General features: G+C 45.6%; 1 protein-coding gene across 1 annotated transcript; it reads right to left on the reverse strand.

The window, feature by feature from the left end:
• Window positions 1-5,569: 5,569 nt before the first annotated feature.
• On the reverse strand, window positions 5,570-14,518 carry TEKT4 (tektin 4). The gene is made up of 6 exons (XM_077786965.2): window positions 13,971-14,518; window positions 10,906-10,976; window positions 9,281-9,424; window positions 8,173-8,395; window positions 6,989-7,143; window positions 5,570-5,932 (listed from the first exon to the last, which is right to left on the reverse strand). Exons 1-6 carry the CDS (start codon window positions 14,487-14,489, stop codon window positions 5,713-5,715), a joined length of 1,332 nt encoding a protein of 443 aa, XP_077643091.2. The 5' UTR covers window positions 14,490-14,518; the 3' UTR covers window positions 5,570-5,712.

Below are 14,518 nucleotides of genomic sequence, written 5' to 3' on the forward strand. Positions count from 1 at the left end.
AGGATGGCCTTGGGAAGATCCCAATCCCTGCCAGACACAGCATTTCCAGTCACTGAGGGATCCAATCCCAGCTCCTGAGGGATCCAATCCCAGCTCCTGAGGGATCCAATCCCAGCTCCTGAGAGATCCAGTCCCAATTCCTGAGGGAATCAATCCCAGCTCCTGAGGGAATCAATCCCAATTCCTGAGGGAATCAATCCCAGTTCCTGAGGGAATCAATCCCAATTCCTGAGGGAATCAATCCCAGTTCCTGAGGGAATCAATCCCAGTTCCTGAGGGAATCAATCCCAATTCCTGAGGGATCCAATCCCAGTTCCTGAGGGAATCAATCCCAGTTCCTGAGGGAATCAATCCCAGTTCCTGAGGGAATCAATCCCAGTTCCTGAGGGATCCAATCCCAGCTCCTGAGGGAATCAATCCCAGTTCCTGAGGGAATCAATCCCAGTTCCTGAGGGATCCAATCCCAGCTCCTGAGGGATCCAATCCCAATTCCTGAGGGATCCAATCCCAATTCCTGAGGGATCCAATCCCAGCTCCTGAGGGATCCAATCCCAGCTCCTGAGACTCAATCCCAGCCTTTGCCTGGAATTCCCACCACGTTTTCCTCTAAGGATTTTAAATATTGATTTTTAACGTGACCATCCTGCGGAAAAGGAGATGAACGGGGTGGGAGCTCTGGATGTTGCTGGGGAATCATGGATCAGAGTGGGAATCATCACTTGGAGTTTCCAGAGCCAGCTGAGATTTGGGCTCTGGTGAGCCCTGAGTTATTCCTGTTGCCATAGAAATAAATGGATGTGTTTGCTGCTTCTCCCTGCTCCGGAGATATCCACAGATATCCATCACCACCTCCAGCCACGGCGCTTGGCTCCCAGTTTTTCCTCCTCCCAGGAATTCCATCTCCAGCAGAAAGTTGTATTTTTATTTTTATGTTCATTTTTATTTATACTTTACATTTCATTTTAATTTTTACTTTTATTTTTATTTTATTTATTTATATTTATATTTATATTTATATTTATATTTATATTTTCATTTTCATTTTCATTTTCATTTTCATTTTTATTTTTATTTATATTTTTATTTTTATTTTTATTTTTAGATTTTTTATTTTTATTTTTATGTGGGTTTTTATGTGTTGTTTTTTTTTTTTTTTCCCAGCCTCATATGAGTTAAACTCAGAGTCAAGCCTTAGACAAGAATTAAATCCACTTTGGGATGGAGGAGTCTCTAGAAAAGGATTTATTTTGTCTGTGGCCCTTATCAGTTTTATTTTCCTGCTCCTCCCAGATTCCCGGTCCTTGGAAGTTCGGGCTCCTGGGCTGCCGCTCTCCGTGGTGCTGCACAGGCTCTGAACGCTCCAAAATTCCTGGTGCAAAACCTGGGAAAAGAGGCTGGAATTCTGCCTTCATTGTTTTTTCTGGAAAACTGTTGATCCCAAAGCTGCAGCTCCAGGATTCTCCCAATTCTGGAAACCCAGGACTGGGAAGGCAAAGCAGGAATGTGGGTGAAGCAAAATCCAGGAATAAATCGTTTGCCACCTGCTGGAAAAATTTGCTAAAGCTTGCAAACACCGAGGTATTTAAGGAAAACACCAGAAATTCCTGCCCTGCCTGCGTGGGAATCCCTGGAAAAGCTGGCAGCTCCTTCCTGCCGCTTGTTCTGGGGTGAGAATTTTTAAAATCTGTTAAAAAATCCACACCAAAATAAAATTCCCAAGCTCTGATTCCTCCAGAAAATGCTGGGATGGGAGGGGAAGAAGGAGGGAGGAGAAATTCGGGATATGAACAGCCCCAGATGAATCCTGTTGGGCAGCAAGTCCTAATTCCAAGAGGAATTTTGGATTTTTAAGAGGAAAACTCCTTCACTTCTCCTTGCAGAGCAACAAAACCAGCTGGAATTTTATTCCAGAGGGGACTCTGGCATTGCTAAGGCTGAGATCAAAAAAGAGTTGGAAAATTGGGGATTTGTGGCTCAATTTGGGAATTTTGGGAGTGCAATTGCATCATCCCAGCTTTCTTTTTGCTTTTCCTATTCCTGCAACTCCAAAGCCTTCCCGTTTTCCTGCTCCCAATTTTTATTAAAAGTTTGATTTATGAGAGAATTTCTCCCGAAAGTGATCACAGAAAATCCTTTCTTTTTTCAAGCCAGTGGGCATGCCTCAGTTCCCAATCCCACAGAGGGAGATGGGATCCCTCAGGATCCCTGCACTTCCCACATTTAGGATCCCGTTTTCCCTCTGGCAAATCCCACCAGGAAAACACGATGGGAACACTGTGTTTACCTCCCTGGCAGATTTCTGCCGTTCCATTTTTATTCATCCCCTGAGGGACATCATCCCAAATGAGGTTTAATTTATTCCCAGCTGCTGGTGTTTATTTAATCCCCACCTTTTTCCACCTGTGGAATAGCTCCATCCCAGCAGATGTTCCCTGAAATCTGAGGATGGAGCGGGAGGAGGAAAAGCTGCTCAGAGGGAGGGGATGGGGTGGGGTGGGAAGGTGAGACCCGTCCTGGAGCTGGGGAAGGGAAGAGGAACAAGGGGAAAGGAAAGGAAAAGGAAAAATGGGGAAGGAAATGGGAAAAGAGGGGAAGGAAATGGGAAAATGGGGAAGGAAATGGGAAAATAATGGGGAAGGAGGATAAAGGCAAAAGGGAAAAAAGGGAAAAAAGGGAAGGGAAGGGAAGGGAAGGGAAGGGAAGGGAAGGGAAGGGAAGGGAAGGGAAGGGAAGGGAAGGGAAGGGAAGGGAAGGGAAGGGAAGGGAAGGGAAGGGAAGGGAAGGGAAGGAAAGGAAAGGAAAGGAAAGGAAAGGAAAGGAAAGGAAAGGAAAGGAAAGGAAAGGAAAGGAAAGGAAAGGAAAGGAAAGGAAAGGAAAGGAAAGGAAAGGAAAGGAAAGGAAAGGAAAGGAAAGGAAAGGAAAGGAAAGGAAATATTGACCCATGGATGCAAAATTTGGGATGAAGAGAAGGCGGGAGCCCAGGCCCCACAGCCCCATCCCAAAGCTGCTCATCCCTGGGGCTGTGCAGCTTTCCCAGCCCAGTTCCTCAGCACTTTTCCAGAGTTTTTTATTTTCCCAGCCTCCCTCTCTCCAGCAGATCCAGTCTAAAACAATTACAATAATCTGCCAAATTGGCTCTGTTTCCCCAGGAATGAAACATTTCCACTGCAGCCAAATGGGCCCTGCCCATTCCTCGGGAACATCCGCGCGCTCCGATGGCACAGGCGGTTCAATGGAGCCTGGAAAATAATCTCATTTCTGCCTCCTCTGCTTTTCATTCCATTTTCCCTCCGGACCAATTATCCCCAGGGATTGAATCACAGGGATTGGCACTGCTGTTCCCTGCAGGAAAAGTGAGAAAACAGAACCAGCGGAGGGAAAGGAGGGAAATGGTTTGGGATGGAAGGGGAAGGGGCTGGGAATTCTCCCTGACAGGCACAACTGCTCTGGGATCCTTCTCCCAACATTTTCCTGCCCTTGGTAGGGTGGGAATGGGATCAAACCCCCACCCAGCAGAGGAGATGCTCCTAAAAACCAGAATTCTGGTGATTTTTAAAGTCCTTTCCAACCCAAACCATTTGGGTTTTATAGAAAATAAAAGGAATTCCATTTCACCAGAATTTCCCAACCCTTCCCCCTCCAACCTTCAAACAGGCTGGGAATAAAATCCCTCTTATCAGCAGAGGGTGATAAATGTTGGGAATTTGATAAATGTGTCAGGGTGTTGGATAAATGTGTTGGAACATTTGTTTAAATGCCTTGGGATGTTTGGATTCTTTTTTCCCAGCCCATTTTTTCACTTTTTATGGATTAAAGGCTGAGGTTTCCCACGCTGAGGTTTCCCTTTTTCCAAGTGCTGCTGGTTGGGAGGGGTGGGAACAAAACTTTGCTGCGTGGAGTCCTGGGAAAAGCGGGATAAAAGCTGCTCCAGGATTTTCCCTTCAGTCATAATCCTATAAAATAGAATAATTCTGTATTATAAATCTATTTAGCAGTACAAAGAGGGAAGGTTTAGGTGGGATTTTGGGAAGGAATTCCAGGCTGGGATGGAATTTCCAGTGAAGCTTTGGGTTCTCCATCCCTGGAATGTTCAAGGTTGGGCAGAGTTTGGAAAAATCTGGGATGTGGAAGGTGTTGGACTTTGAGGACTCTTCCAACCCCAATCATTCCAGGATTTCCTGATTTCTTCCTCAAGATCCAACATCTGGGCTATCAAAGGAATCATGAGGAGAAATCCATGAGAAACCCCAAAGGACAACCCAAACTCTTGGATCCCAAACCCTCGTGGACGTTCCCAAAGGAATGGGAGCAGCTTTTAGCAGGAATAGCAAATTCCTGAATAACCCTGAATTCAGATAACACAAAATCCCAGGAATTCCAACACCACACCCCATCAATGGGCTCTGCAAATGCCCAAGGGTTTTTTTTTTGTGGGAATTTTGCCTTTAAGGATTTTTTTTTTTTTTGTCCTTTTTGAGCAGATGCTTTTTAAAGGTTAAAAATCCCTGTATAAGAGGAAATGATGGAATTTTGGTCTGCTCATTTTTCCCTGGGTTTGGACACGTCACATATTTAACAAGTGCCCAGTAATGGCTCCATGGCATTTGCTGGGAGAGCTGATGTGGATAATTGTGGAAGAAATGATGGATAACAGCTCATCCACAGGCTTTGCTCCCAGGGAAAAGCCAGAACACAGCAGCAGCTCCACATCCCAGTGCTGAAGTGGAAATTCAGGATTGCATTCCCAAGCTGGCTACATTTTCCTTTTTTTCCTTGAAAAAAAAATTAAATTAAAAATCCTTGGATTCATCTAAGTTGGTGTCATGGATTGGGAGTGGTTTTCCAAAGAACAGATTGGCATCAAACCTGGAAAATTTGTGGAAAATACCATTTTTTTATTAATAATGTCTGAGTAGCTTAAATTCCTTGCAGAGTGGGTGATCCTCAGTTTTATTGCTCTCATTTCAAGCTATAAATATTTTATTTCTACTTGGATGTTATTGTTATTCCTAAGAAGAATTCACTCCTAATCCTTATTATTCCTAATAAATGTTCATTCCTATTCAATTATTAGGATGAAATCCCCCAAAATAGGCACAGATGCTGTAGATAGATTGGAGATGGAATAAATTTATTTTAAGCTGGTTTAAACTCTGGTTTATGGCTTTTATAGGAGGAAAGGAAAAGGGAGGAGGGAAAAGGGGAAAAAAGGAGAAGGGGAAAAGGGGAAAAGTGGAAAAAAAGGGGAAAAGAAGGGGAAAAGAAGGGGAAAAAAGGGGGGGAAAAGGGGAAAAAGGGGAAAAGGGGAAAAGAAGGGGAAAAAAGGGGGGGAAAAGGGGAAAAAGGGGAAAAGGGGAAAAGGAAAAGGGGGGGAAAGGGGGAAAGGGGGAAAGGGGGAAAAGGGGAAAGGGGAAAAGGAAAAGGAAAAGGAAAAGGAAAAGGAAAAGGAAAAGGAAAAGGAAAAGGAAAAGGAAAAGGAAAAGGAAAAGGAAAAAGGGGAAAAGAGGAAAAGGGGAAAAGGGGAAAAGGAAAAGGAATTTAAAGCATTTTTACCCAAATAGAAGAAAACTGAGTGAACACAACACTTTAATATATAATTTCTCCATTTATTTCACATGAAAGCTCCCAGATTTTTTTTTCCACACTTGCCAATGGCTCAACAGAAAAGAAGGAATTGTTTTTGTCCCGGATTCTGCAGGCTGATTGGAGAAATCACTGTTTGTAGCTGGCCACCTCCAGGTCCACGGGGTATTGGACTCGGTAGCTCATGCACTTCTGCCTGTCAATAAAAATGCTGTTGGCTTTGACAGCGATCTCCTTCTCCAGCTTCATCCTGGTCTCCTCCAAATTCTTCAGGTTCTGCTCCGACTCCATCAGTTTTCTCTTCAGGGCCTCCAGGAATACCGTCAGTTCTTCCACTTCGCCCACCAGCCTGGAAGGAGTTGGGTTAAGGCATGAAAAATCAGGGGTGGTGGTCCAAGAGATTGGATTTGGGGTGAGGATTAACTACAGAATCTGAAATTCATCAGGAAAAAACCTTGGAAAAATCCAAGATTGGATTTGGGATAAACCTTAACTACAGGATCTGAAATTCATCAGGAAAAAAACTCAGAAAAATCCAAGATTGGATTTGGGGTAAAGATCAACTACAGAATCTGAAATTCATCAGGAAAAAACCTCAGAAAAATCTAACATAGGATTTGTGGTAAAGATCAACTACAGGATCTGAAATTCATCAGGAAAAAAACCTCAGAAAAATCCAAGATTGGATTTGGGATAAACTTTAATTACAGAATCTGAAATTCATCAGGAAAAAAACTCAGAAAAATCCAAGATTGGATTTGGGGTAAAGATCAACTACAGAATCTGAAATTCATCAGGAAAAAACTTCGGAAAAATCCAAGACTGGGATAAAGATAAGTTACAGAATCTGAAATTCATAATGGAAAAAACATCTGAAAAATCCAAGATTGGATTTGGGATAAAGATCAACAATAGAATCTAAAATTCATCAGGAAAAAAATCTCAGAAAAATCCAAGAAAATATTGGATTTGGGATAAACATTAACTACAGAATGTGAAATTCAACAGGAAAAAACCTCTGAAAAATTGTTCAAAAAGATAAGATTTGGGATAAAGATCAACTACAGATAGTAAAATTTATCAGGGAAAAACCTCAAAAAAATCCAAGATTGGATTTGGGATAAACATTAAATACAGAATCAAAAAGTTATCAGGGAAAAACCTAAAAAAATTCCAGGATTGGATTTTGGGATAAAGGTCAACCACAGAATTGAAAAGTCATTTCTGACTTTAAGTAGAAAAATTTAAAGTCACAAGGCAAAAAATGAAAAGTCGTGAGGTAAAATATTTCTAAAACTGCCCCAAATCACTTTGGGATGGAAGAGGAGCCTTGGAGGAGTTGATTAATTAGCTAAATTTGGGTTAATTGAATTAAATTAATTAAAATTGGGGTTGGTTGAGTGACCTGAACTGGGGCTCATCCCTGCAGAGCTCGACATTGGGCCGGAAGGATCGGTCGTAGAGCCTGGTGTGAGCCACCTTCAGGTGAGCTTCCTTCTCCTTGATGGCTTTTTTCAGGTTTGCAATGTTGGCTTCCTCCTCCCCAATATCCTTCAGGATCTGGAGAGGAAATCCAAGAGAAAAAAAATCCTCAAACAACGATAAATAACATCCCCCAAATATCATCCTTCATCATGGCGAAGCAGTAAAATCCACAGGAGGAGCTGCTCCATGTTGGAGGAGGCTGAAGTCACTGCCAGGTTGACTTAACTGCCATTCCAGAAAAATCTGGGAATCCTGGCTGAACCATGGAATGATTTACCAACCTTGCAGGAAGAACAAGAATCACAAAAGTTTAGATATTAGAGTAGAAGTGGTCACAAAGTAGAGGGAAGAATTTTTGAGTGCTGTACAGGGGAGTTTTGGTTTTGTACATGGGGGTCAGAGGTTTAAAATGGAGGGATCTGGGCCTGTCCCGTCCTCCCTCTTTCTCCTTCCTCACCTCCATGTTCTTGGTGATGTTGGCACTCACAGGTTGGTTTAGAGTAGAAAGGCCCCATTTAATAGAGGTAGTAGGTATTGGGGGGAAAATATAAACATTTAACACATAATGTACCATATAAAAGATAGAAAAGCACCATTTAATATAGGTAATAGGCATTGGGGAAAACTGTAACCATGTAACACGTGATGTACCATATAAAAGATAGAAAATCACCATTTAATATAGGTAATAGGCATTGGGGAAAACTGTAAACATGTAACACGTAATGTACCATATAAAAGAGAGCAGCAGCCCTGGGCGGGGAGAGAAGAAGAAAAAGAGGAAGAAGAAGAAGGAGAGAAGGAGTCAGAGAGGATGTCAGGGTGTGTGCGTGCCTCTGCCTGAGCTGTGAGCAAACCACAGCAGCCCCAGAAGAAAATGTTTTAGATAACTTGCAATAAACTGCCTTGAGACCAGACAACAGAGACTGCTGAGCCTTTTTTTGAACGCACGGGTTGGAGGAGAGACTTTTCCACCACACAGAGCCACCCCCGACCTAGGGTGAGCTCCGGCACCAACCTGGCACCAAACCACTTCCCCCTGGCACGATGAACCCGTTTTTTCCCGGCAGGGGGACCCGCCAGGACCCACAGAAGGAGCCAGACCTGCCCCAGGCGCTGCTCCAGGCGCAGCTTGGCCTCGTCCAGCTCCCTGCAGCGCGCGCCGAAGGCCTCGGCGGTGGCGGCGCGCTGCACGCGCAGGTCCTCGGACGCGTCGCGGATGACGCTGTTGATCAGCGAGCGCAGCTGCACCGACGCCAGCTTCTCCTGCTCCGCCCTGGAAATGTTGTCGTGGCTGAACTCGGCCCAGGATTTGGGTGTGGAGGCGCTGGAAGGACAAGGAATGAGGGAAATTGGGAGATTTGTCGTTAAAAAGTGGTTCTTGCCGTGGAAAAGAGCGATCGGCTTCGGGTTGGTTCGGCTCTTGTGGATTTCTCGCGAGGGATAGGATGAGTGCTTCAAAAAAAATTCTCAACTGAATTAACAAAATACATGGATAAATAAAAGAAATAAAATAAATAAATAAATAAAATATTCTGATAAATCAATTAAAATCCTTGAATAAATCAGTTAAATCCTCCAATAAATTATTAAAAATCATTGGTTGAATTAATAGACTATTCCAATAAATCAATAAAAAGCCCCAAATAAATTAATAGACGTGGGATGGTGGAAGGTGTTGGGTTGGAACCAGATGAGCTTCCAGGAACTTCCAACCCAAATATTCCATGTAGGATATCCAAAACAACCTTTCCATCCATGGAGCTGCCTGGAAGCTCTTTCCATTCCCAATCCCAGCAGGGCATGGAAAGAATGGAAGAACCCAAGAATGGAGTTTGGAGCAACCTGAGATGGTGGAAAGTGTTGGGGTCAGAACCGGATGAGCTTCCAGGAACTTCCAACCCAAATATTCCATGTAGGATATCCAAAACAACCTTTCCATCCATGGAGCTGCCTGGAAGCTCTTTCCATTCCCAATCCCAGCAAGGCATGGAAAGAATGGAAGAACCCAAGAATGAAGTTTGGAGCAACCTGAGATCATAGAATGTGTTGGATTGGAACTGGATGAGTTTCTGGGAACTTCCAACCCAAATATTCCATGGTGGACATCCAAAACAACCTTTCCATCCATGGAGCTGCCTGGATGCTCTTTCCATGCCCGATCCCAGAGGGATTGAGTGTTCCAGATGTGCTGTCCCAGGGAATTACTCACTTCTCCTCGAACTTGACGGAGCTGGGGTGGAACTGGACGTTGGTGCTGTCGGTGCAGTAGCCGACGCATTTGTCGTCGATGTGATACGTCTCCACCTTATCCGACCAGTCCAGCTCGCAGTTCTCCTTCTGGATCCGGTTGGATCTGGAAAGTTGGGATCACAGCTCAGCGGGAAGCAAGAGGATTCCCACCCCATCCCTCTTTGGGAAGCACAGCCCCAGCCTTTGTGTTCCTCAGGGAAATAAAGCCGCGAAATTCCTTGCGGGCTGGAAAATCCCAAGCTCCCTTCCCAAGGCCATCTCCTGGAAGAGGAGCCTGACTGAGATGGGATTTGGGAAAAAATTCCAGTGTGAGGAGCCTGACTGAGATGGGATTTTGGGAAAAAATTCCAGTGTGAGGAGCCTGATTGAGGTGGGATTTTCGGGAAAAAATTCCAGTGTGAGGAGCCTGATTGAGGTGGGATTTTTGGGAAAAAATTCCAGTGTGAGGGTGCCTGGAAGAAGAGTCTGACTGAGATAGGATTTTGGGAAAAAATTCCAGTGTGAGGAACCTGACTGAGACAGGATTTTGGGAAAAAATTCCAGTGTGAGGAACCTGACTGAGACAGGATTTTGGGAAAAAATTCCAGTGCGAAGGTGGGGAGGCCCTGGAACAGAATTCCCAGAAAAGCTGTGGCTGCCCCTGGATCCCTGGAAGTGTCCAAGGCAAGGTTGGAGCACCTTGGGATTGTGGAAGGTTTCTGCCCATGGAACGGGATAATCTTTAATGATATTCAGATTAAAATGGCTGCTTTGTTGTTAATTAGAGTTGCTCAGTTAATTTTAATTATAATGGTTCTAATTACAAAAGCCTGTGGGTTGCTATCAGCTGATAACACCAGGTGTCACTCTCAGCCAAGGAATTGGGAATTCTTTTGGAAAATGGGAATAAATGAAGTTAAAATGGGACTAAAACTGGACTAAAATGGGGTCCAAATGGGATTAAAATGGGGCTAAAATGATCTTAAAGCAATTAAAACCTCCCAAATTAAAGTCATTAGGCTCCTCTCATGCTCTAATTAATATATCAGAGATATTTTATATTAATTGGCATTTACAGCCATTTTTTAAAAATCAGTATTTATCAGGTAGATTAAAGGAGCAGATTAAAGGATTTTTTAAACTAAAATATGAAGTTTTCAGCAGTTAATTCCTTTATATTGATAGATTTTAGGATACAACAACATCTTTCCAAAGGGCTTGTTAGAAATCCCAAGGAAATAATCCTTTGGAATGGCAAGGAACAGCCGGCCTGGCACAGAAATTCCAGATTTAAAGTTCACACTGACATCTGGTGGCAAAAAGCTTCCTCTTGGAAAGCTCCTTTGATCCCAAAAATCCCTTTAATAATACAAAGATATTCCCAAGAAGATAACCAGAGAATATTTCTTACAGCACTGGAATTTAGTGTTGGAAAACAAATCCAACACAGCTGTGGAAAGCAGGAAAATTTAAATCCACCTGAAAATCCGGAGGTTTCCAGGTTTAAATGGAATTCCCACAGCTCCTAAGCCTGGCCTGGCTGAGATCTGTGCCCACCTTTATCCCAGGAATTATTTGGCTGAAGAATCCTGGGAAATGTTTTACCTTATCTGGGTGGCGGCTTGGATGATGGTTCTTTTCAGAAGATCCCGGATATCCCGGATCAGATCCGCTTCCTAAAGAAAAACAGGGACACTTCCGTGGATCCAGGGCAGGAAACACAGTCCCGAGGAGCAATTTGTGGATAAATCCTTACATTTCCTTATCTACTCTCGCTTTGTTAGGGTAAAACATGGAATTTTGGAGTCACCGGATCCCGAGGGAACTCAGCTCTAAACCTGTGGAGGCTGAAAAACCTGGAATATTTCAAAAATTCTATGAATTCCATGAAAAAGTCTCAGTGTTATGGAAGGAATTCTTCCCTGGCACAGATTCCCACAGAAGCTGTGGCTGCTCCATCCCCGGAATGTCCAAGGCCAGGTTGGACAGGGCTTGGAGCAACCTGGGGCAGTGGGAATAGTGGGAAGAGGTGGGAATTGACAATTTTTTAAAGGTCCCATCCATCCCAAACCATTCCAGGATTCCATGATCCCATCAGATTAAATGGAATAAATTAATTCCTTTCTCAGTTTTGAGATAGGGAAAAATCAGGAATATCCCCATGCCTGGAACCAGATTAATCAGGATGGACTTGATGAGCTTTAGAGTCTTTGCCAACCTAAAATTTCCCCAATTCCCTGAATTTTGTAACAATTCCCACATGGAAACATCCTACACCAACTCTTCCCTGTTTATATTTTTAACTGGAATAACCTCTTAAATATTGATTATAAATCAGAAATTATACTCAATTCCCATTCAAAATATTCCTAAATCCTATCTTGCCCTCTATGTGGAATCCTAGGACATCCTGAGTTGGGAAGGATCCACAGGGATCAAGAAATTCCTGGTTCTTCCTAAGATAATCCCCAAAACTCCACCAGGTTTAAATTTCAGTCTGATCCATATTTTTTGAATATTAATCCTCTGCTTTAATGAGTAACTGATCATGAACCGACTCTGATTGGAGGCTACAGGTGAATAATCATTAATTAATTTACGGGACATTGGAATAGGTATAATTCCAGGGTGGAAAATACCCCAGAAAATGTGGGTTTTGTAGCATCCAGCACAAGAATGACACTGGAATTTGACAGGAATCTTGGTGACTGGGTTGGATCATCACCTTGGCAAAACTCAGGGAGAATTAGTGACAGAAACTGCCAAATTTTGGTCAGCTTGAGCATGGAAACAGGCAAGGAACATCCCAGTGTTCTGAACTTTTGGGTTGTGGAGTTTGAAAGTGTAACCTGCAGAGAGGAGGGGATTCCAAGGCGAGTAGAGAATGAACTGATGCCAGAACAGGATTTTTGTGTTGGTGCAGCAAAACTCTGGGTTGGTTTTGTTGGGGTGTGGGCTGAGGGAGGGATCTTCTCCCCTCCAACCGCACTTCCCAAAGCGATTTGATCACTTCCCAAAGCAAACTGATCACTTCCCAAAGCGATTTGATCACTTCCCAAGGTGATTTGATCACTTCCCAAAGCGATTTGATCACTTCCCAAAGCAAACTGATCACTTCCCAAAGCGATTTGATCACTTCCCAAAGCGATTTGATCACTTCCCAAGGTGATTTGATCACTTCCCAAAGCGATTTTGATCACTTCCCAAAGCAAACTGATCACTTCCCAAAGCGATTTGATCACTTCCCAAGGTGATTTGATCACTTCCCAAAGCGATTTGATCACTTCCCAAAGCAAACTGATCACTTCCCAAGGTGATTTGATCACTTCCCAAAGCGATTTGATCACTTCCCAAATCGCTTTGAACCACTTTTTAAACACAGCAACGACTCGAGAAAATCCTTGGGAGCACTGGAAGGATCACCAGACCCTGGGATCGCAGGAGACGCTTCCATCAGCCGCATCTTCACCTCCTCATTGCTGTGTCTGTCCCCAGGCTGAGGTGCTGCTCATCTTCAGCAGCTGCTTCTCCACAGCTTCACCTCCTCAATGCTGTGTCTGTCCCCAGGCTGAGGTGCTGCTCACCTTCAGCATCTGCCTCTCCACATCTTCACCTCCTCATTGCTGTCCCCAAACTGAGGCACTGCTCACCTTCAGCTGCCTCTCCACATCTTCACCTCCTCATTTCTGTGTCTATCCCCAAGCTGAGGTGCTGCTCACCTTCAGCTGCTTCTCCACAGCTTCACCTCCTCATTGCTGTGTCTATCCCCAAGCTGAGGCACTGCTCACCTTCAGCTGCCTCTCCACAGCTTCACCTCCTCATTTCTGTGTCTATCCCCAAGCTGAGGTGCTGCTCACCTTCAGCTGCCTCTCCACAGCTTCACCTCCTCATTTCTGTGTCTATCCCCAAACTGAGGCACTGCTCACCTTCAGCTGCCTCTCCACATCTTCACCTCCTCATTGCTGTGTCTATCCCCAAGCTGAGGTGCTGCTCACCTTCAGCTGCCTCTCCACAGCTTCACCTCCTCATTGCTGTCCCCAGGCTGACATGCTGCTCACCTTCAGCAGCTACTTCTCCACATCTTCACCTCCTCATTGCTGTGTCTGTCCCCAGGCTGAGGTGCTGCTCACCTTCAGCAGCTGCTTCTCCACATCTTCACCTCCTCATTGCTGTGTCTGTCCCCAGGCTGAGGCACTGCTCACCTTCAGCAGCTGCTTCTCCACAGCTTCACCTCCTCATTGCTGTGTCTATCCCCAAGCTGAGGTGCTGCTCACCTTCAGCAGCTGCCTCTCCACAGCTTCACCTCCTCATTGCTGTCCCCAAGCTGAGGTGCTGCTCACCTTCAGCAGCTGCTTCTCCACAGCTTCACCTCCTCATTGCTGTCCCCAAACTGAGGCACTGCTCACCTTCAGCTGCCTCTCCACAGCTTCACCTCCTCATTGCTGTGTCTATCCCCAAACTGAGGCACTGCTCACCTTCAGCTGCTTCTCCACAGCTTCACCTCCTCATTGCTGTGTCTATCCCCAAACTGAGGTGCTGCTCACCTTCAGCATCTGCCTCTCCACAGCTTCACCTCCTCATTGCTGTCCCCAGGCTGACATGCTGCTCACCTTCAGCAGCTTCACCTCATTTTTTTGTTGTGTCTACCCCCAAGCTGAGGCGCTGCTCACCTTCAGCAGCTGCCTCTCCACCTCATCGATCACCAGGTCCGGGGGCTGTCTCCGCTCCCGGCACTCCAGGTTATCCACCACCACCGCGTAGGGCACCTCGGTGGCATCCAGCGCCCGCTCCAGCCGCAGCTTCTGAGCCGCCAGCAGCTTGGTCTCGGCGTCCAGCTCCATGATCTCCTTCTGCAGCTCCATCCTCCAGAAGTGCACGTCCTGCAGGCGCTGGCCCAGCGTGGCTTTGGAGCGCTGCTGGGCTCGCTGCGCGCTGGCGGCCGCATGTTTGACCAGCTGCGCGGCCCCGGCGCGGCCGCGCTCCGCCCGCTCGCCCGCCCTCAGCGCCTCGCAGCAGACGCCCGCGTTGCGGCGGTGCCACTCGGGCAGCTGGTACTTGGCGGTGCGCAAGCCGGCCATGGCCATGCCGCAGCAGGAGCGAGGCCTCTCGCTGCGGGCCACATCGCAGATCTTGCCGGGCAGCGGGCAGGAGGGAACGACCGGCGGCTGAGGCTCGGCGGGCTGCGCCATGGCGGAGCGAGCGTCCTCCCCGCAGCCGC

The sequence above is a fragment of the Lonchura striata genome, chromosome 14 (assembly GCF_050655825.1).
Source record: "Lonchura striata isolate lonStrDom1 chromosome 14, ASM5065582v1, whole genome shotgun sequence".
Classification (NCBI taxonomy): domain Eukaryota; kingdom Metazoa; phylum Chordata; class Aves; order Passeriformes; family Estrildidae; genus Lonchura; species Lonchura striata.

Excerpts from the sequence above, each read along its gene's own strand:
- TEKT4 (XM_077786965.2), bottom strand. The coding sequence starts at position 14,489 with ATGGCGCAGCCCGCCGAGCCTCAGCCGCCGGTCGTTCCCTCCTGCCCG. Across the intron at positions 10,977-13,970 it reads TGGAGAGGCAGCTGCTGAAG|GAAGCGGATCTGATCCGGGA; the intron begins GTGAGCAGCGCC and ends GTTTTTCTTTAG. Across the intron at positions 7,144-8,172 it reads TGGAGCAGCGCCTGGGGCAG|ATCCTGAAGGATATTGGGGA; the intron begins GTCTGGCTCCTT and ends TTTCCTCTCCAG.